At 46.5% G+C, this 22,696-nt stretch overlaps 1 protein-coding gene across 1 annotated transcript in view; it reads left to right on the top strand.

The window, feature by feature from the left end:
* LOC119383404 (allatostatin-A) overlaps positions 1-17,195 on the top strand; it is a 132,856-nt gene extending 115,661 nt beyond the window's left edge. The window contains exon 2 of the mRNA XM_037651515.2: positions 15,801-17,195. Coding sequence (XP_037507443.1) covers positions 15,801-16,392 — 592 coding nt within the window. The 3' untranslated portion in view covers positions 16,393-17,195. The remainder of the gene's footprint in view (positions 1-15,800) is intronic.
* Positions 17,196-22,696: the final 5,501 nt, after the last annotated feature.

The raw sequence follows: 22,696 nt of genomic DNA, 5'->3' as shown, positions 1-22,696 counted from the left end.
ATCCCACGCCAAACAAATCGGCGCACGTGTTCTGGGAGCGAAGCAGAAGACGAAGAAGAGGAAGAAGAGAGCGCGTGCCGGTTCATGATGATGATAGTTACCTGTCGACGACTAACGGCATTGCGAAAAGCTTAACAGCTGCGCTGTAGAATAGTTCATTGCTCAACTGGTTTCCTTCTGTGAAAGTAACTCTAGGACCATGATTACTTGGCAGCTGTCTTCACGAAAGCATAGGCGAAGAACGTTTCTCTGTGTCTGTGATGCGTGTGCGTGTGTAAATAGAGGCCCTGTTTAAAAAAAAAAAGCTGCAATATCTGTAACTTTTTTTCGCACTTAGTCATATACATATTACAATTCCACAACTTACAGTATGCAAAAGCATAGTGAATATAGCTCTGATAATTCCTGCGAAACGGTTTTCTCGATCAAGCCATTCTTTCTCGCCCTCTTCTAAGGAATAAACGTAGTTTTCCAATTCCGTTCTGTACAACTGCACTAAATGCTCGAGGCAACGAGCTGTTGTAAGCCGTGGCTCATCGCCTTCTTCTGGAAGACCTAATAAATGTAAGTTATTACGGAGGTTAATTTTGTCTGTTATTTATTCATAAAGTTCCTTGCCGAGGGCCAAAGACCAGTATAGTCGAAGCCAAACTCACAGTTTCGCTGTGCTAGGCCCGTAACAGGTTAAAGCTCTTCGCTATGTACGAATGTAAAACTGGCATGAAAAAAAAAGACTGGCGCTGAGATGTGGCGTTGCTGTTCTCAACAGGAGTTGCTTACGCATTCGACTGCGCACCGTGCGAAGAAAGCACCTGCGATAGAACGCCTAAACTCGCGAACACCTCTACTCAGGCTGTGAACTCCGAGCAGAAACTCCCTTTTCTTTTTGTCTTTTGTCGAATAAAAGCAGAATTACCGGCGCGTAGACCCCCACTTTTACGACAGGGCCGGGTTTTATTGTCGTGAGAGCAGCGGCATGCTTTCTTTCTACACTGCCTGGTTGAACCGCTTCTCTCGTTTATGAAGCGACTGCCTTGGGACTAGACTGCGAGCAGCTGATGGAACCGCACACATCCGATTAAAACAACAGTTGTAATAAGGTTCACATAGTACAGAGCAAACATTTTGTTCGGCTCACCTACAAATAGGAGTTACACAAATTCTCTAGTCAACTAACCACATTCTAATAAAACTCTCGGTGGTAATCAGGGTACACTTGCTCACTTTAGCGTGTCCCTCCATTATACGACCTTGGTGTTGTCACGAATAAATTGTTTATTGCGATAGCAATTATATGGACAGTCTCGGCTGGTTTTTGTCCGTTCCCGTCGCCGCCGCCGTCATGCACCGTAATGTATAAGTACGTATATATATATATATATATATATATATATATATATATATATATATATATATATAATCCCCAAAGAAAAATAATTCAGAAAAACGCTTCTGAAGCACGGAATCGAACCAGGGACCTCTCGCTCCTCAGCGCGTGACGGTAAACACTACGCCACAAAACGCAGATCCTCTATATAGCTAACGGCGAGCGTTATATACACACCCTTTACCGCTGGCCGGACTCAGAGACGGGAGGCGCTTATAATCGTTTCTTCATTACCAGCGACATGGCGCGATGTGCGCGCTGCGCGTAGAGTCACTGGAAAATTTTCTAGTGACTCTAGCTGCGAGTTGGGCGCCCGGCGCGCTTTTTTTTGCACAGGCTACAGCTGCGTGAGAATTTGTTTCCTTAACTTAGTTGAAACTAAGACTATATTTGCTCCCTTGCTACCGCTTCTGTATACCACAGTCTCCCCTACGTAATGCCGTATGTTCTCATATTGCTCCATCGTCATCATATTTTGTAGTGTGTTCTGGAAAGTTTAGTGTGTGTTCTATATCTAGCGCGTGATGCACATAGTTTCAATTTTCGCCACAACCATCTGGAGTTGTCCCCAGCTGTGGTACAGTGGTTATGGTGCTCGGCAGGTGACACCGTGGTCGCGGGTTCGATCCCGGCCGCGGCGGCCGCATTTCGGTGGAGGCGATATGCTTAGAGACCCTTGTTCTGCGTGATGCCAGTGCACGTTCAAGAACGCCAGATGGCGGAAATTTCCGGAGCCCTCCGTTACGAGGTGCCTCACAATCATATTGCGGTTCTGGCGCATGAAACCCCAGATATTATTATTGTTGCAATATGGAGTCAGTAGTACACGTATAGGCAAGGCGGTTCATACCGTATTACGGACCCCGTAAAATGTAACCACTTACCCCAAGTGGACGCAGTGAATATGGTCCGTAATACTAACTCTAGTGGCATGCTATGCGTACCGCGAGGCAAACCTCTCTAGTGTTTGTTAAGGAGCCTTCTTCTCTATCTTTCTCTACACCTCGTGCAGCATGTGCTTATTTTATTATTTTTTTTCCTATATGTAACTGAGAAAACTAAGCCAGGTGTACTAACTAACCTCACTTTTACGGAATTCTTCATCAAAGTTTTATGAGCTAGAGTCATAACCGCAACATACAGCCAACCATAGAAGACCGGCAGTAAGTAACAAAATATATAACATAACATTACTTGAGCGTATATTTTATGACCATGCGGAAAGATATTTGAGTTTCATAGACGTTTTCAAAAATATCATCGCTTTTGAAAAATAAACGTAAGCTTTCGTTTAAATTATATTATAATAACCGTAGCGCACGGATGCATATTTCAGTAATATTTCATAACACAGACGTTTTATATAGCTTCAATATCAACCGGATACTTTACAGATCATAGGCTTGTGTGGTTTTTTTCCCGTAATCTTTGAAACTCTCATGCAAGTTAACGTGAAACTTCTTCCTGTTGTGATAATACAGATTTTGTTGCTTGTTTCTTTATTTATTCCTTGAACCATTCTGAGCCGCACGCTATCTTCAGCTTATATAATGCGGTCAGTTGCTGTTTTGATTATATTTACAACGTGATCTGTGCTAAGAAAGCGTGAATATAATGGACCTACAACAACGTTTGCCGAAATATTCTTTTTTCTTTTTTTTCTTTCTTTTTTTTTTTATAGGACACCTAACAGCTTCTCTCCAATTCTGCGTAATGCATAGATCAAGGCTTGCCTCACAGAAATATGCGAGTGCATGTCTCTTTAGGTCGTACATTTTCCTACTATAAGTAAACAAACATGTTGCTATTTTACTGGGTTGATTCCAATTGTATAAATTCTGAAAGAAAAAAAAATCAGATTCTATATACAGCTTTTACATGTTGTGTGAATACCTGTCGCCGGACATATTTCAGAGAGAAATAACGAAAGACTTTCGAAGCACTACAATTTATTCATGCTAAAGCCTGGGAAACTAATGTAGGAACTACTACCTGGAGTTGTCATTTGGTAAAAAAATAATCTTTCTTTTTTTATCAAAGATAATATAGATTACAGTTGATAATGCAGCATTTTCTTAAGTTAGGATTCTGATAGGATAAAGACATTGTAGACATAATGTATATGAAGCACCGTATCGTATATACGTTCCCTTCGTGGTGCACCCGATACACTGAATTTTGCTGCTTAAAAACCTGATGATTTATGGTACCTCGTAAACGTGCGCTGTTAGGTTATGTTAGGTGGCACATGTGCACACTTGTGCAAAATGGAACGTGGTTTTCTCATTTTTGAAGCGCCAGGTATTGGCGCCCTAACATAAGGGCTGCGGCTTGTCTTCTAGCTGTCAGTGAAACGCTCAGAGAGAACATTTCGTTGTTCATCGTTCTAACAGGAAGCGCACCATGCGTATCACGATCTGGAAGGCCACGATTAATACCACTCACAGAGTAGGTCAATCTGATATAATCTAAGCCTTTGTATCTCTATACACGGGCACGCCTATCGGCCTCCTTGTTCTGCTTGTTTACGCATTGTCTTTCGAAACAATACGTGGCGTAACCAAATGAACGCGTTCGCAACGCCTATTTTGACTATCAGCGAACGCGTTAAGGCAGTATAGTGTCGCCACGCGACAATATTTAACCAAAACTCCTGGGTGGTGTGGCAAACAGTCGCAGGCTGCTTACGTAGAAGCAAGTAAATCAATCTCTGAAACGGAAATCACCCTAACAACGAGCCAAGTGAATTAACAGTGTGCACAGGTACGTCTTGTAGTCTCAAGGCTATCAACGTTTTCTTTGTTGAGGCGAAGGCGCATAGCTTCTGTACTTGGTCATCGTTAGCCGGTAGTGACCAAGTGCAGAGCGCAACGTCAGCGAAACAAAACAGAGCCAGATTTCCGTGCTCCCGCAGCTAAGTTGTCTGGCCCCGCTCTCTTTCGCAGAAACCGGCTGTCGTCAACAGCCAGGCCGCATGGAGATGTTGCGCGATAAAAGAAAGTCCATCCGAAAGTAGGTGGCGTGCCTTAACGCGTGCGCTGCTGATGACATTTGCGTCAAGAGGTTCCCACGGCAGTTGCAAAACGACTACTGAGCGCACGCAAAAGCGGCAACATCCCCGTTAATGACTCATTACGCAAGGAAGTCGAGAACTCGGTTAGCCGGCTACAGGGCAAGGCATTGTGCACGTGGCCGGCCTTTTAGAGCCCCGGTCTCCTAGTTCAGCGTTGAATACCGGACTATCGAGTGGCGGTCAACAAATGCTTGATGAGATTTGTATGCCTTTTTTTTTCGTTAATGTTTTCTTCTGAGGATTACGTGCGAAAGATTGTTGTTTTGTCGGTGGCTGCTTATTAGGCTCGATGTGTTTTCCTTTCATCTAAACTCAACTTACTTGTCGGCTGAAAGTTTACTCGTGAAACGTGTCGGACGGGCGCCACTTTTCCAGAAGGTCATTTGAGGCGCGCCTTTCCTCAGATCGGTGCTTCGGTCTTGTCGGCTTTTCGGTAAATCTCCTCTTTCGTACAGCGCGCATATCCTGTCCTGTAGACTGTACACGAAAATAATTGTACGCCTACGAGCCATTGGTTATGGACAAAAAATGAAAAAGCTCCTGAAGTAAAATATACACTCTGCAAAAGAGATGAAAAAGAAGAAAAAAACCTTCGTAAGCAGGGATTTAAGTGCTGAAAGTTACATATGGGAGTAGAAATGGCTCTACAAAAGAATGGAGCCAAGGCAGCTTCATCGATGAACCGATTCTTGACAGAGCGACTGTGTTCTTTTGCAACATACCTTTCCGTAGGATCGCTGACAAGTTCTCTGTGTATGCGAAGCTGTTGCTTCTGCGTTTCGCTGGAAGGCTTTCTGTGCTCAGCTCAAATATCACACACGTTAGTGGGTCGTCAAAAAAGCCCACCGAGTTTAAAAGCACGAAAGCACCGGAACTATTCCAATATTTTAGCACCATGTTCGGCAGGGACCATACTAAGACATCGAAGAGTACACGGCTTGGCAAAAACGTTAGCCAACGTAAAAAGCGTGAAAGAAACACAAAATATCAAGCGTTTCTGGTAACAGCGAAAGGTTCGCGCTAAGCGGGATAACTATACACCGCAACGGTGACGCGTATAGATTTTTCGCTTGCAAGCAGGCTGCATTCCCACAATATATGAAGGTAGCGCAAGTAACGTGTGCAGTTCTAGGCATGAGTTTCTCTGAAAACATAAACGTCCACAATAAGCACTATCATTCTTAGTGGCAAAATATTTCGAGATTGAATGTGACAGAACAAGACGTTAAAGAACTCGTCCTTCTTATTTCTTTCTTTAAGTTATTTATTATTGGAAATAGCGGCACGTTAGCAGGTTGCAGTCCTTCGGCACAGTGTTGGCTCGATTCGACAACCGGCAGCTTTCCGATCAATCAATGCTGAAGAGTGCGATAATACGATCTTCCCATCAGAAAGCGACGGAGGTGCCACTGAAGCTACATTGATCAAATGGAATCATTCAACGTCACTTGCTCTCCTGCTTTCTTTTATAAGTAAATGTGTTTACAATCTCTCTCTGTATCGGTCTCGCCTCTTCTCTCTACTTATCATTTGACAGCGGAGCTGCTGAAGCCGGCCGTAAAAACTCTGGTGTCCGCAGCAAAGAACAGATGGGTATGCGCCACAGGCATTGGGCAAGCCCCACCACCGAGTACAGCAGGTGCGAGCGTTAAACAAAAACGCTGCTTGGCGAAGTGGAGCACGTGAAGCACGTGAAAGGGAGAGAGAGAGAGCGAAAGAGAAAATAAAGAAAGATAGAGAAAGAAACAAAGATTGAAAAACAGAGCAGGGCATAGAAAGAACGAGAAAGAGATAAAAGGAAACAGAGACGAAAAGGAGATAGAAAAAACAAAGCGCAAGACAGAACGAGAAAGAAACAGAAATAAATATAGAAAGAGCGAGAAAGAGAAAGACATGCATAGAGAGAAAGAAAGAAATAGAATGGAAGAAATACAAAGCAACAGGTACAGAAAATAGATACAAGAAACAGGGAGCAAGAGAAAGAAAGAAAATAAAGAAAGAAAAAGAAACAAGGAAGGCCACCCAGCTCCGATATTCCATCAAGCATGGCACCAGCAGTGGGAAGCCGCAGTAATTTTATTTTTTTACATTTCCGTCTCATCTTAGCCATTCAACATGCAAGACAGCAAAATTGATATGTATCGTCTTGCTAACATGCGTGTTTGATGCACCACATTTGCATTCTGAGATGAAACACGGTCACTGAACAAATCTGATGAAATTAACCGACGTTTCGGAACCACATACGGGTTCCTTGTTCACTGAGCTGGACTGGAAGTCGTTGTTAGTTCTTGCATTCCCTCTCTCTTGATTTGTCTTGCTGTTTCACCCAGCCAGTTCGCCCTTCTCCTCAACATTTCAAACACGCAATCATAGATAAACTGCTCTTGTTTTCGAATGCATTAAATCAATTGAGAAAATGAAATGCAAGAGGAAAATGGAAACCTGAATCGGAAGTCGTCGTCAACTCAACGCTACTGACCAACAACGTAGAGTCTGAAGATAATTGCTTATGGCAGCGAGATGAAACGGGCTGAAGAACAAGAACCTTTCAGAATCCACTACGTCTAATACACCAGCCTCAAAAAGTTCGCTCACACACAGTCTCTCCAGCAAGAAATTTAGAGCAGAACTTAGACGCCTCATTATATGGTAAATGTTTCAACGATAAAAGCACGTCGGTGCGTATTCTGCTGGAAATTCTTAGGGGCTCATGCGCAGTCTTCCAGGTAAACGAACTCAGATGTGAGGGTAAGACAGTTGGGGATAACTTGAAGCTTTCTCCCATAATGAGAATTATCTGCGGTAATTTGGGAGTCGGACCATGAGCTACTGTTTACAATCCAGTTTACTCGGCATGCGTGGTAAGCCCACGACATGCGCTGCTACTCAATTTACGCAAATACGTCGATCCACCTTGTAGCGCCTGGCTCAAAACTAGTAAATCCGGCTTGCGCTGCTAACTCGCCGACTGCTTCGCATGAAATTGATTCCCCCAATGCGTGGGATCTGCGCTGTTTGAGTATAGGATGATACGATGTAGAAGATGCGTTTTAACCTACTTCTCCTTTACATCACGCATAAAGTTTCTCACTGGCATTGACGCACTAATGAGCGTTCAAATGCGTGCATTTCAGTTCAGGTCAGCTATAACACTGACCCCCGTATTCAGAAACGCTCCTTCACTTGAACTTGACTTGCCACCGCCTTCAACGCGTTTCTAACGCTCTGCCTTTAGGCTGTGCCAAGTCAAGTTCAAGTCGAGGAGCGTTTCTGAATACGGGGGTTAGTCTGCTAACACTGAGTCCACGACACAACAGTGCGAAGTTCGGTAAAGCAGCAGCCGAAACCAAAGCTTTAAACTCTAAGATATATTAAGTGGACGATGTTTCTTGTCGCTTAGAATAACGGGCGCTTAAAAATGTAATCGGCAGGCGCAACCAAAACGTCTTGAAAATGAAATGTAAGTGCAAATAACATGAGAGGAAAACAAACGCACCCTGCCTGTCAATATCCCACATTTCATTCACGTAAATACACGCACACTGAGTAGACCTGTTCCTCGGTTCAGAGAGGAACAAAACTACGCGAATCAAACAACACCGCGGACACGGGGTTGACGATCCTATCCCGTATCGTTCGAAGCAATATTATTTTTTCCGTCGCCTACCGAGGAGAGCGGCGATACATCTGTATTTTCGAGTGTATTTCGAGTTCGCGAGTGCTTCCGTTTGTTATTTCCTCAATACGATCGTTCGCTGTACACACCCGGTGCCACTTTTCCCCGTTCGTCGCATCAAAAGCCCATCTCAAGAAAGCAACGAACTCTGGCGTAAAGAATGGCTTTCTCGAAGACAGCCTCGTGTCGTTTAAAAAGCGTCATCTCTTGAATGCTGACGATTCGCGAAATACGTTGAGGCCGATCTTCTTTCTCGAGCAGCCGCATTCAGGACGAGAAAAAAAAAAATAATAATGTCAGTGAAGGGGACACGGGTGGGGCTTATGTAGTGAGAAACATTCGAGAGCACAAGAGCAATTGGTAATAGCTCGAGTCGCGTTCAAGAATGTTCGCGATGCCGCTCGAAAAAAAAAAAAGAAGTAGAAAGATATGCGAATGAACTCTGATAGTATGCACAGTGAGAGATCTGAAGAAGCTTTTTTATTCTATTTTTGTTTCCTTTTGGAAGAGAGCCAATGTTCTTTAGCAAAAGAAGTTGGCGTGGCTTTCAGTTCTCTTTCGTGGCTGCGTACCGGTGCCTAAATATAGCCTCCATGGAGAGGCAGGCCTCTGTACATTCAATAACATTCGTTGTTTATGTTTTGCTCGTTTCGGATAAAGCCAAGCGACGCGGTCACAAGTGACATGAAACTGGCCTACGCACTTGTAACATTTATTTTTACTTCAAAATAAAGAAAACTTTGAGAAGTGTCCTTTGAATAAAAATGAGAGAAGAGGGAGGGTGCGGGGGGGGGGGGGGGGTTGCGGGTAGTTGGATACTTCGCGCCTGTTGCTTCTCCGTTCCTAAAATACTCTGCAACTTGACAGTATAGATTTACAAGTTAAAACAAAATGGGTAGCCTTAGGCGGTTGCGAAAGCACTTATTGATGCGCACGCCCCCTAGGTAGAATCATGCCCGTGACTCCAACTTCACCCCAAACTGCAGCCATCCTGCGCAAATTACACGAGCAACGACCACACCACATGACAAGCAACACATCAACGGAATGAAGATGAAGAAGATGGTAGGAAGTGGAAGAATGTACTGAGAGCCTAACAGAATAAAAAATGTTGCAGTGGTTTAGGTCGGCTATGCCAGGATATACGTAGCGTTAGCAAAGGTTCAGATGATTATTCTTAGCTTTTCGTGTCTCCGCAGCCCGTTTAGCCTTCTTCTGTTCATTCTTCCTACGCTCAACCGCTAATTGCCAGGCAACTACTTCGGGATCCGATGAGTTAAGCTTCTCCGCTCTTCTGCGCCGTTGAGCAGCATTTGCGCTCTCCTTCTTCGTGACTATACCACATTGGCAAACGCCAGTCAGAGGCGCTATCAAGCGGCTCCAGCGCAGTGTCAGACGGCGACTGCACAGCGAAGGCGAATAGCTGCGTGTGCGCCGGCGTCAGTGCGTCTGCCACGGCTACGACGTCACTGTCCCTGGAATGAGCAGACCGGCGGCGGCGGAATGCGCGGGAGGTGCCGGCTCCGGTACGCCAGCTGCGTGACATCACTGATCCTCGCGCATGCTCGGCACGGCTCTTGAGGAGGCGTGCGAAATGGGCTCGGCTAGGCCAGTGTAGCTAACGCTACAAATATGCTTCTGAGGCCTTAGCAGCTGCAGCAGTTTAAAACAAGGTATCTCGCAGGAGTTCGCGGTTCAAAGCACTAATGAGTACCAGGAGCGTGACTATAAAGGCTCATTCACACCGAAGGCGGGGCGGCCAAAGCGGCAAAGCGGTGAGGCAGAAAGCGGGAAAACCTCCTCTCCAGGCGGCGAAAGCGGGGCGGAAAACGAGGCGGCAGGTCCGATCGCTCTCGGACCAATTTTTTGCCGCTCGTCGCTACTCGCCTCTTTGCCGCAGCCAATCAGAACGCGCTGCGGCGGTGGCGCGGTGGTGGTGCGGGTGTCTCTTTGGCAGAAGCCGTGCCACGTGATAGCGACACGTGCGCTAAAGAGCGAGAGGCCCCGCCTCCTCGGCCGCGCGGGCAGCCAAGAGAGCCATGCGGTCTGAACAGGTACGCGCGCTCGCCGCCTCGCCGCCTTGAAAAGCCCGCTTGGCCGCTTTGCCGCTCCGCCTTCGGTGTGAATGTACCTTAAGAGACACCGCAGCGGTTGCCTGAAACGAGGGCCTGCAGCCACAGCGAACTTTCAAAAAGGGCCCCTAAATCACTTCGAGTTAACAGACGAGAAAGTGGTTTCTTTCTCGCCTTCACCACCCTTCCTACAGGCACTCTCTCTTCCGCGCCACTTATTTCTTCATAAAACACGTGGACAAACTCAGCAGTAAGCATTGAGCCTATCAGGAGTTCGCGATTTTCGGCTACACGCTGTTGACTCCGCTTGCGCAGTTGAAAACGCACGCAACGAAGTGAAATCAGTCGAACGCGAACGAGAGTCATGCGAGACAAGGCAGCCCTGGCATGCCACTGTATGGCAGAGCAGGGTAGGAGACCAATCGAGAGCCTGTTTCCTCATGACGTCACGCGAACGGGTGGCTGACGTCACGAACTGAGCCGAAAAGACGGGAAACGCCAGGAGAGAATAACGCGCTCGTTCGTTGTGTTTTCAGAGGTTGTTTAGGGCCCTTTAAAATTGCAAACAAATTCAATTATGCTGTTTTACGCGCCGAAACCATAATCTGATTATGAGGTGCGCCGTAGCTGGAGTCTGAGGATTATTTTTTCTTCAATACGGGGCCATTGCGCCCATAATTCACGGCACTGGGGCTTTCATGCATGTCTCCCCTTTTCTAATTTGACAACTGCGTTCGGAATCGAACCTTCAACCTCGGGACCTGCAGCGAAAAGACAGAGCCACTGAGATATTGCGGCAGTTGCAGAGGGAAGTGCTGCATAGTGCATGAGTCGTTAACCCGCAGCCATTACACGCGTGGCTCACATCAGGACGAGATCGGCGAAGCGTACGGAAACGTATAAACAAAAAAGAAAACAATCGAGCCTTTCTTACAACTCGTAATGGCATTCACACTAAATCGACGAAACTGCTGCTGCGGGAGTACTAACTCATCTTGAATACCCCCTATTCTCTCGACGCTCGTTACACTTACTCAAAAATACATCAGACGTTGAAATATACTGCTCGTCTCGCGCATCATACATTTCAGTCGCTTAAAGCATGTAAGGTGAATTTCAAATGCGCATCACGAAATGGTAGCCCATTCAAACTTGCTTATTGAAGACTGCAGTTTCATCAACAGTAGTCTCCCAAGTGTGAAAAGCGCGGCATTCGTTCGTTTGCAGCAATATAGGTGGAGAACCAGTGCTGCCACCTTCTTAGAGAACAGGTACAGTCGCGCTAAATATGACTTGCAACACGGGAGCGCGTGACCTCGCGAGCTTAAGGATCGCGCATTCCTTCCACTAGCCCTTAATTCTATAACTAAACACTGTTCTCTCACTGGAGGATGTTCCCGATTAAGAAAATAACATTTAGTTACATAAATGAAGCAAGTTGAGGCCACGCGCAATCTTTAAACTCGTGAGGCCACGCGCTCCCGTGTTGCAAGTCATATTGAGCGCGATTGTATATGCGAATAGTAATGGCCTCTCAACAACCCCTTGCACAGTTACAAAATGCTCATCCGCAAAAACCTGTCGTGTTATAAAAAAGTGACGAGAACTGGCATTGGTACAAGTAGCGGGGCGCTAATAGTAATAAATGTACTGTCCAAGGCCTGCTCGCACAGAAGAAGCTCACTTAGCGTCTCCCAGAGGAATAAGCACTCATTCGTGTCCTTACGTGCGCGTGTGCACGTGTTTGTAGGGACAGGCGAGGAGGAGAAGGTGTGGTGAGGGATGCATTTTGAGAGGGCGCGTATGTCGGCGCTTGGCGAACGGGACAATGCACCGGTCCTGCGCGTAGCCTATTTTCGCGTTTGATACATTTTTAAACTAAAGTGTACAGTGCAGGAAACGACGCAGCTTCTCAACTCCTCAGGGTTGTCGCCTGCCGGACTTCTAAACGGACGCGCTTTTGTCTGCGCTAAGCGTTCTGTAAAATGAATGCTTGGGCGTCGCGCATAATTCACGGGAAGCTGCTTATCGGGCAGCTTATTCATTGCAAAGTCCTTACGCGCAGGAGCCTTTCTCGAGCGCTCACGCTACTGCTCGGCTGCGCTTGGAAACCTTTGCAGCGAATAGGCAAGGAGATAAGAAAGTTGGTTGGTGAGAGGCTCTTATTAAGCATCGCTTCACGCACCCGCCCAGTCTGTGCATTCTGAATAGACGCAATATCAGCTTTGACGATCTCTTTCCTTTTCCTTCCGAATTATATCGCAATAAAGCGCGACTTCTGCTTGTTTTAAAAGAATAAGGGCCCTAGTTCGTGCTTTACTGAGTCAAAAGTAGTCGGTAATATTAGTAGTAATAAAAAAAAAACCGAAGAAGGTAGGTCGCTGTATTCGTGTCTAGTGATATCAAACTTTACTAAAAAAAAGTTTGCAGCACGCATATCTTTACTAGTTATTAGTTATGGAAACCGGCTGCCGAGGAGGCAAGCAAACTACGTGCGCTCATTGGCTCTTTAAGAATAGCCTTCGCAGAAATTTGATATTTCCTTGGCGTACGTGTTTTGTAGCGTTACTACACTGGCCTAGCGGAGCCACTTTCGCGTGGCTCCTCAAGAGCCGTGCTGCGCATGCGCGAGGATCAGTGATGTCACATAGCTGATGCATCGAAGCCGGCACCTTCCGCGCACTCCGCCGCTGCCGCGCGTGACTCGCTGCCGCCGGTCGGCGCTTTCCAGTGGAGTGACGTCGTAGCCGAGGTAGACGTATTGGCGCCGGCGCGCGCGCAGCTATTCGTCTTCGCTGTGCAGTCGCCGTCTAACACTGCGCTGGAGCCGCCTGATAGCGCTTTGCCAGTGTGGTTTAGCCATGGAGAAGGAGAGCGCAAATGCTCCTCAACGGCGCAGAAGAGCAGATAAGCTTAAATAATCGGATCCCGAAGTAATTGCCTGGCAAAATAAATATACATGTACCACATAGTATGTATACCATGTGTGTGTCACTGGAGCAGCAGTAAGCATGATAATCAAGCTAATCCTAGACAATCACGAAAGCTAAGAACAATAAGCTGAACCTTTGCTAAACGTATTTGTTTACGTACCTAGTTTACGTACGTACGTACGTATTTACCTACACACCTAAGTACCACGTATGTAAACTATAGGTATGTAGTTTATGTGCGTTCTACAGAGGCTCTCATGTGGGTGCCCTTCAGAGACTCTCAAGACATTTGTCAACACAGCGTCAACTGGATGCGTGCATCGGATCCCCGCTGCATATATTTAATACATAAACATTATAGTAGACTTCTTTTAATACTTTTATTGTAGACTATTTAATACATAAACGCTTGTTCGTCACGGACGAACTAGTGTTTCGTGTAGGGAGGCACCTGTTTAATTCTCTTTTGACTGGTGTATATTAAACACATGGTGCTCCACGTTCCCCTAGTGTGTGCATGTTTTCTGTCAATATTACCTCAGGTACGCCTATCTGAAATCATCAGCCCTTTCACAACATAGACAATTGTTTATAATATTTTTTTTCGCATAAATTTCAGCGACTGTCCTGTCTCTACAGCGACCGAGGCTCCAAAGCATGAAAGTCGATCCCGAAAGAGAGGAAACTGAGAAAAAGAAAATAATCGTGCCACAAGATAATAATAATATTATCATGCACCCGAAGCCCTGTTTCGCTCAATTGCAATGTACACCTTTCCCAGCCATTGTGTTTATGATAATGCTTGTTTTCACAGTCGAAATTACTCGCTGATTAATATGCGGTATATTGTTAGATGAAGCCCTTTCAACGTGCAACTTCGCGTGTAACGTAATGGTTTCGACGAAGTCACGGTTATTCGCGTGCAAACCTAAGCTTACGCCTTTATTAACTGATATGATATGAATTTCAATGAGAAGTTGGCACCGCATGTGGTGCTGCTGTAGTTTCCTGGACGAAGAACAGAGAAATCCCATGAGCACAACACTAAACACTGAAACACGTTGAAGGCTGCCCAAGATTGCCAACGCTTCCTCATGCGCATATAACAGGGCCCGTGTTATGTTCGCAAGATGGTCAAATGAACTGTATAATAAGCACGCACACTTCCGCAAACAAGCGAGAGCAGTGAAAGGAGTACCTTGCGAAAACACGCGTTTATGAAACGAAGTTACACAAAAGCCTATATCTCATTACCTACATTCGCTTAAAGAACGAAGAACACGGGTTTAGGAAAGTAAGTGCGGTACTTTCTATACCGACGATATTGGCGACGAACCAGGAACACTATTTTCGTTTTCAGAGTGAGTCGTCGACGATATTGAAGCATTAAATCAGCCCTCTTGATATTTTCGGTCGTGGACGGACATTCATAAGGAGGTTGTTTGCGCCAGCACCTGAGTAATCACAAATGCTTTGCAGATTGGCATAACTGGCATAATATATTCTCGATTCACCATATTGTGTGCGCTGTTTAGTGGCGCTTGTTATTTCGCAACGCCCCAAGGCGTAGAAAATGAAAGGATTCGCTACGTTAAAGCTTTTAGCTGGTGCTCCCCTTTGCTGTGGCGCCGCACGTGTCTTTTTGATTCAGCTTTTGTTGCGTTGGCTACCCAATGTCTGTTGAATAGACCCAGCGATGTGGACTCAAAATTAAACTCGCAGCAACTTCATTTTCTAATTTTCGTTTTTGCTCTGGGTGTGTTTGTTACTAATATGGCAACGGGAAGATCAGTAGAGAAATTCAGGCAGCTACTGTTTCTTTTGCTACCATTTACGACCTAGACAACGCGAGTAGCCAATAAAGCAGTCTGATATTAAACAGCTAGACGTATCGGTTTGTAGCAGTACTAGGGGTAGAATTGACAAATTACCGTTAAAGAATGTGTATAGAGGGAAGAAAAAAGTAGTAGTTGCTGACTAAGCACAAGACAACAGGGCGTCATCACAATATTTGCAGGCACGAGATGACCAAAGGAGGATATGGTGACTGGTGGCAACAAGGGTAAGCTGTTTTTGCCAGATGGGCCGCAGGGCCACAGGTATGAGAAACACAGTCGAGGAAGGCTGATGAAGCAACGAAATGAGGAAGTTAGCAAGGATAAAATGGAATCTACTCGCGCAAGATAGAGCGAACGGGAGATGATTGGGCGAGGCCTTCCTCCCGCAGCGGGCCTAAATAGGCTCAGCATGCTGATTGCTTGAAGTGGCTAATTACTGCGATTATGAATAGAAGATACATACTGAAAGTCGCACAATTTTCAGGTAAATAGTGACGATGTTTCGGCCGAAACAGTGTCATGATTCTTGTTACGATGTAACGTCAAGACCATGGGCGTAGCCAGGGGGGGGGGGGGGGTTGGGGGGGGGTTCAAATTCGCCCGAAATTTTTCAATTTTGCTTGCGCATATATACACGCACACATACAAACGCACGCACGAACATACATAAAGTATGGTTGAATCCCCCCCCCCCCCCCCCGAAAAAAATTTCTGGCCAAGACATCAATCTCAAACGGGCTTTGGGAAAAGCGACGTGTGCTCATAAATGTATCTATAGTGAGTGTGTAACTGAGGTGGCTTTGTACCGGTTCTTGCAGGAGGTTCGCCTGCAGCCCGTCGCAGTTGCTGAGACCCGCCATGGCCTCCAGCCTGGCCGTGTGGCTGCTCTTGCTGCTCGCCGCGGGCGAGCAATGCCGCGCCGACGAGGCGCCCATGGGCTCTTCAGCCGGAGGCGGCGGCGGAGTCCTACCCTTGCAGCAGCACCACTCGAGCGACAAACGCGCCGGCCCGGCTCCACTCTACAGCTTTGGCCTCGGCAAGCGGTCACCCTTGCTGCTGATGGCCGACGAGTCGCCGGTAGACGCGGATGTCGACGAAGACGAGGAAGACGATGCGATGGCCGAGGCTGCGGCTGCGTCCAGGACCGGCGGCTATCTGGAGAAGCGCGGTCCCCGCGAACCCCTGCGCTACGGGTTCGGCCTGGGAAAGCGCAGGAGCGGCCACGAGCGCGAGTACGTGCCCTACGATCAGGAGAAGCGCGAGCGGCACCGCTTCAGCTTCGGGCTCGGCAAGCGGGACAAGAAGTCCAAGCTGGAAGACTTCATGAAGCGCAGGTACAACTTCGGCCTGGGCAAGCGCGGCATCTACGGCGACGCCGACGCGGGCGAGCGCTGGAAGAGGAGCTTCTAAAGCAAACGGCGCCCCCTACGCCAGCACCACACGCCCCGCTCCCCCTACCACCAACACTCATCGTCCGCCTTCTTCCCCGTCAGGCCACGAGGAAGATAAAAAAAAATGAATCAGTCAGTGGGAGTAGGAAACGGGCTGAGCACGCGATAAGCCTCGTTGATCCTGTCCCCGTTCATCCCTGGAATTAAATTCCCTCGCATTCCTGCTACAATCTCCGCTCCCCTATGCTCCTCCTCCCGTTCGCGAACCGCGCGTCGGCCGGAGGGCCTTGTTAGGCCTGCTTAAGCCTAACTGGTAAGCCTAACTGGCAAGCCTAACCATGTTGTCCGTTGAGAGGACGTTGTTGAAAATAGAATAAAAAAAAGAATGGTAAAGAGGAATGCTAACGACGATAAGTACTCAAGAATTTAGCACGGGCTGGATGATCTTCACCGAGTTCCGTCGGGCCTATGAACCTGTGCAGGACGTCTCCTCCCCGTCTTCTTGTTCTTGCTCTGAGTTACAGCTGTTGAGAGTCGCGGACTTTTCTTCCTTAGAGTCCGTTTCTTTGCCTTGTTCAGCAGTAGTTTCAATACAATTGTGAAAACGTCGCACATGCAGCGACATCGTATGTGACATAGTCGCACGCCCTCGTTGCTATAAACCAATGTACTGCTCGCAGCTCGCCAGGCTGTGGACCATGTTGTCCTGCGGGCAAATCAATAAACCCTGACACCGAGGTCGCGAAAACAGAAGAAAACCCGTTTGTGGAAGTCAGTGTGTGTGTGTGTTCAATGTGGAATAAAAGATGCTCAAAGCCAAAATTCATTTTTGGTAAGAACCATGTACAGAAGGCGGCTTCTTTAGCTGCGGAAGGTCATCATACTGCGATAGGAGCGATAAGTTGCCGAAAGAGACAGGGATTAATAGGATATTATTATTTCCTCTACTGAGTAGTCATAGCTATGGCTGCGGTCGCCGTGATAACAAAATAACTACTTAGGTTTATGCAGTCCCAGCAAGATAAAACAGCGTTTTTTTGATAGGGTAGATCATATATGCAATGCGTATTGTGTTCTCTACAAAGGCGGATGGCAACAGGACATCACCGAAGGATGTCACAATGTATTTTTGTGAGACATTCTAGTCTGCGTCGTTGTCAGATGAGATAGGTGTAGGTTAAGAAAGAAGCGTTACGCCTTGTATTTGCCCGGTTCACCTGAATTCAGAGGCGAAATACGCTCTAAAGCATTGCCGATAGAGACGCAATATCAGGATCCTTGATAATGCTAGGCCCCTTAAGTAGAAGTAACTCCCAGCAAACTGCGACCGACGCCGACGCCGGAACTTCTTTCAAAACGAGCTCCTTGCGCTATCGCGTTAAAACGCTTCCTCGTTTTAGCTTACGAAAGACACAACGCATCTTAGATCAAGCGCGTAAGGAGGCGTGGCTACATTTTCCTAACAAGACACGACCTTCCCGTCAAGCTTCCGATTCTTCCTTTCAGTCAGGCACTCGCTTGAACTGAAAGAAAAAAAAAGGTAACCGGCATCGTTCTTGAGTTCATTGCTGTCTACGCGAAACTGTTTCTTTAGCCGGCGCTTCCTGTTTAGTCGTCTACTTTGCCATCAACGGTGAATATTGGAAGACAGCCTTAGGCCCGACAAAAGTGTGTGCGAGAGCGTGGCCTAATGGTTCAGAGCTCTGGGCTCCTGTGCTATATGATGGAGGTTAAATCCCAGTTCTGGTCGCCGCATTTTATTATAGCGGTGTAAGCGGCGTTACCGCAATTGGAAAGTATGTAACAGAAAAACGCGATGTTTGTTGAATGCACTTGAGTATGTCCCAGTGTGCGGAAGCATGTTGTAGTAGATGCCAAACGCAACAAAGCCCCATCATTAAATGACAATATGCAAATACAGGTTCTATCAAAGACCCTGAGGCGCCTGCCACGCAGTGGAATAAGTGAGCCGATCCTGGACTTTATGCAACCGCAAACAGACGAGTTGTCATGCAGCGCTGGACATATAGATTGATGCCGTAGATTAGCGGTTTTATTATATTCTAAATAAGTGCATCACGAACGCTTCCCTTTGCATAGATTACAGCAAGCGCGTTTGACCCTATGTTGATTGCACATGAATGAAATATATGCACGGCTCAAACTTATAACTATGCCTTCGCATGCCTTGGCAATGAAAGGTAGCTACATTCCACCCATTTCTTTTTTTTGTGTGTACTTACTGTTTCCTTTCTGTAGACTACTCTATTGAAATAACATGGTTCAGCCGATGCTTTATTCCACGAAAAGCAAGATGGCGCCGACGAAAACAACGCCCGAGCGAATGAATGATGATGGTTTTTTACAGACGAGGAAGATGAAGTCCAATAAATGCCTACAATAATTTCCCCCGCTGACGTAAGCGGCCGGACTGGCCACGAATTACACTGTCGAACGCAGATGAAAGGGCTTGAGGCGCGAAACGTGCACGACCTCTGGACCGCGGCAACATTGGTCTGTGGGAGCGTGAACAGGTGCGACATGGTAGTTGACCGGCGACGTCTGGTCTACAACTTTGTAGGGGCCAATATAGCGAGACTCAAGCTTTTCGCATAAACCAGGTGTTCGTGCAGGCGTCCATAGGAGTACAGCGTCGCCAGGGCGATAAAAAACGACGCGGTGAGTGGCATCGTAACGATGTTTGCGATCTTCTTGGCTAGCGTCGGTGTTCATACAGGTGCGACGACGGCATTGGACAACACGAGACAGAAGCTGGTCGCGAATTAATGGTGAAGAGTTGACGGGGCAAGGCTTGCTTTTCGTGGAATAAAGCGTCGGCTGAACTGCATTATTTCAAGTGGTTGAGGAGCTTTACGGTCCCTTCGACCTCTCTTCTTCTAAAGATGTCTCCTGGAGCTCCGTTCGTGACGCCGCCTACGCCAGCAGACCACCATGTCGCAAGATGAAGCCCAATAAATGCCTACACTATCACTAGTCATCATGTGTATCATCATATATCTGTAAAATTAAACCGTAACGATCGATTTTTATTTCTAGAACACATTTTTTCCGAATATTGGGAAAACCGGAAGTAAGTGCTTGACCGGAAGTGCTTGGAAGCAAATCGAGATTGTCACTCAGTGCCCGTGCAACAAATAAAATACTACTACTCGTGAAAACGCACGAATGTAATTTTTCAGGTGGTCCTTTCAATAAAGGCAGTAGTGTTAAGGTTTGTATATTTTTGTTCAATAAATCAAAAATCGTGCTTATATAAATATGCAAACGTGCCACTTCCTCGTGCACTTGTTGCTCGCCACGCACATAACAATAGCCTTTCGTTTTATAAACAAACATTATGGCTGCCAGTCAGCTCGCGCGTGTTTGTCGTCTCTTATTTCGTGCCATTCACAAGCGCTGTTTCTTCGCATATACAAGTATGCACCAACCGCCCAAGTCAGCACACTCATATCGGGAACATTCAATAAGAAGTCGCCTGCGTACGTTGGTGGATAGTTTCTTCTTCAAAAGGAAAGCGAAAACGAAGTACAAACACAATCGATCGAACATAAAAGCAGCCTTGGCGTCATAAGTGCAGATGTTAGGTTCCCTGCCTGTATACCTGACTTTCCCAAGATACGGCGTTTCTTGCCTGCGCCGTTGTATTTTATACATTTCCCAAACCACAAGCCAAAGCGGTTTGGAAATTCAATTTCGGTCAGAGTTTCCGGTTTAGGTGTACGCGAAAAGGCGCAAAAATGCAAAAAAAAAAGAGAGCAGGCTCTTTCAAAAGAAATCTCCTTTGTGCGGTACACTCACAATGCCGCAATATGTTATCGCAGTAGGTAGCATCTGCGCTTCTCACAGTATACGCAAAATGAAACACTCTATACTGGAAGCTGTTGGAAACAACAAAACAAAAAAAATGAAATTTACGTGGATGAATTGCAAAAAATTTACATGCGTCAGCGCCTTGCGTAAAAATGCGCTATCTGTGCTATGTAGCGAACCACGTGTGTTTCTGAACTACGTGTGCTGTCGCGCAGTAAAGAACGAATCGACAGCCGCAAGAGGGCAGCCAAAGGCCAAAGAAGTCAGTTGCGCTTACGATAATAGGGTTTGGGCGTTTGGTCATTTCATTACTCATACAGTTTCTCGGCAGCTTGCTGCGGCCTACTTGGGAGGCGAAGGGTGAATGGTATTGTGGCGGTCATATATTTTTAAATTGGGTCGCGTGATACTGTCGGCTACAGTTTTGGAGCCATGAGTATTCCTAAACTGCAAAGCTTTCCATGCTTGTTGTGTGTGCAAGTTATCCATACACGTACGATTGGTTGCGTTATACGAAGACCAACAGATGTACATTGCAGACCACTGCGTAGCGTCATTTTCATCCCCGCTATAATCATCACGCACTGTCACGGTTCTCGATCATAATAAGGCTTGACACCAAAACCTGGCGGGCAGGCGCAGGCGCACATGCGCAGCTCAGGAATGTGACAAACACTAAACAACACTGGTAACGATATAAACGAGGTGCCTTACGCAAGTGTGATCAGAAACTTAATTCTTCTGCATCAATGAGAGAGATGGTGCGCTAACGCAAATAAACTTGGAGGGTGCTTGAGCTTCGCCTTCAAGATTAGAACGCGATAGCGTAATCGCGCTCCGTGCGCATAGACTCTGACTAAGCCGCAAGGAAAGGTACGTTTTCGCGCGTAAGATTTGCCCCTTTAAACTATCCTAGAACGCTTACTGCTGGTACAGATGTGAAGTGCCCACCACGCAATGATTATTCCTTTTTTGCAAATTGGCGACGTAACCACTACGTGTCCGTAAAGTACCACGCGCACCTGCTCAGCTGCTCATTTTGTAAAGTTGGACAGCTTCAAATCGCCCACTCGTTGCGCAGTTCACATGTTTTGGCCCCTTGTGCGATTATGCGATTCTCCCACGCAATATTACAAGCGTTAAGGGGACTCCTCCTACTGCATGACATTCTTATAGCGTTCTCTTTTTATGAAGCGTTTCAAAGCACTGGCGTGGTTCCGTGGTAGGACGCCTGCTTGCTACACAGAAGGCCTTTGTTCGATTGTCACTTGGACCGAAGATTTTTATTACGGACTTGTTTGGGGCAGCGCTAAAGAACACACGGACAAAGACACATAGTAGACGCCACGGGCGCTGACTTACAACTGAACTTTATTGCCTTTGCCAGTGCATTTATATGTGCCATAATCGCTCGTTGTGACAGCCACGTTGCCCAGAACTAACAAGCAGCGATAAACAACAATCTTAACAATCTGTTTAACTATAGCAGAGGAATTTCACATGGAGCATGCGTGCAAGAGAGAGAAAAAACCAAACAATAACAACGACATAGTAAAATAACAACTGGCGGACGCTTCGCGTGTAAAAGCATAAAACGATGAAAGATCACATGACAACAAAAGGGAAGTGCAAGTGAGAACCACGCTAAATAAAACCTTTGAGATAATCAATCTCAGCGTCAGACAAAACGATTGAAGGCCTGCTAACGCAGTTGTCACCTGCCTTATGTATGAAAAAGGCTTCCATGATTTCGCGCTCAGTTTTATCTTTCGCTTTCTTGAGGAACTGTGTACGATGAAAATCAGGGGTACAACCACAGCGTTTGCAGTGCTCACCCAGGAATCCTCCAGTTTGATTGCGCACGTTCAAATTATGCTCCCTAGCTCTCTCGTTAAAACATCGGCCGGTCTGACCGATGTAGCGGCGACCACAACTCAGGGGAATGCTGTAGACGACATTAAAAACGCACATTGTAAACTTGTTCCGGTGTTGCGTGACGCAAACACGTCGCTTCTTACTGTTAGTCAAGGCACACAACTTTGAGAGTTTGCATGGAGCGGAAAAAACAACCTGGACGTTGTGTTTCCTTGCTATTCGTTTAATATTGTGCGACACTTGGTGTATATATGGGATGACCTTAACCGGCATGTCCGCTTTGTTAGGCTTGTCGTTTGCTTTCGGACGTTTAATATTTTGCAGGAGGGACTCACAAACGGCAGTGATAAGTTCTGGGGGGTAACCCGCACGCTTTAGTCTCAGAACTTGGGCACAGAAACTTTCGGAAAGAGCATGACTGCAAGTCTTATTGAGGGCCGAATTCAAGCAGTTCTTTGCGATACCACGCTTGACAAGCTTCGAGTGAGCGCTACTGTGCGGTAGTAAGGCTTTTTTCGATCTTGGGTTGTATAACCAACAGATATGATTAACAGAAAAACGCAACCTAACATCCAAAAACTGAAGCTCATTGTTTACAGGCCTTTCGAAAGTAAACT

The sequence above is a fragment of the Rhipicephalus sanguineus genome, chromosome 2, assembly GCF_013339695.2.
Source record: "Rhipicephalus sanguineus isolate Rsan-2018 chromosome 2, BIME_Rsan_1.4, whole genome shotgun sequence".
NCBI classification, from domain to species: domain Eukaryota; kingdom Metazoa; phylum Arthropoda; class Arachnida; order Ixodida; family Ixodidae; genus Rhipicephalus; species Rhipicephalus sanguineus.
Note: the sequence above shows the minus strand (reverse complement) of the source record. Positions and strands in the feature narration are given on the sequence as shown.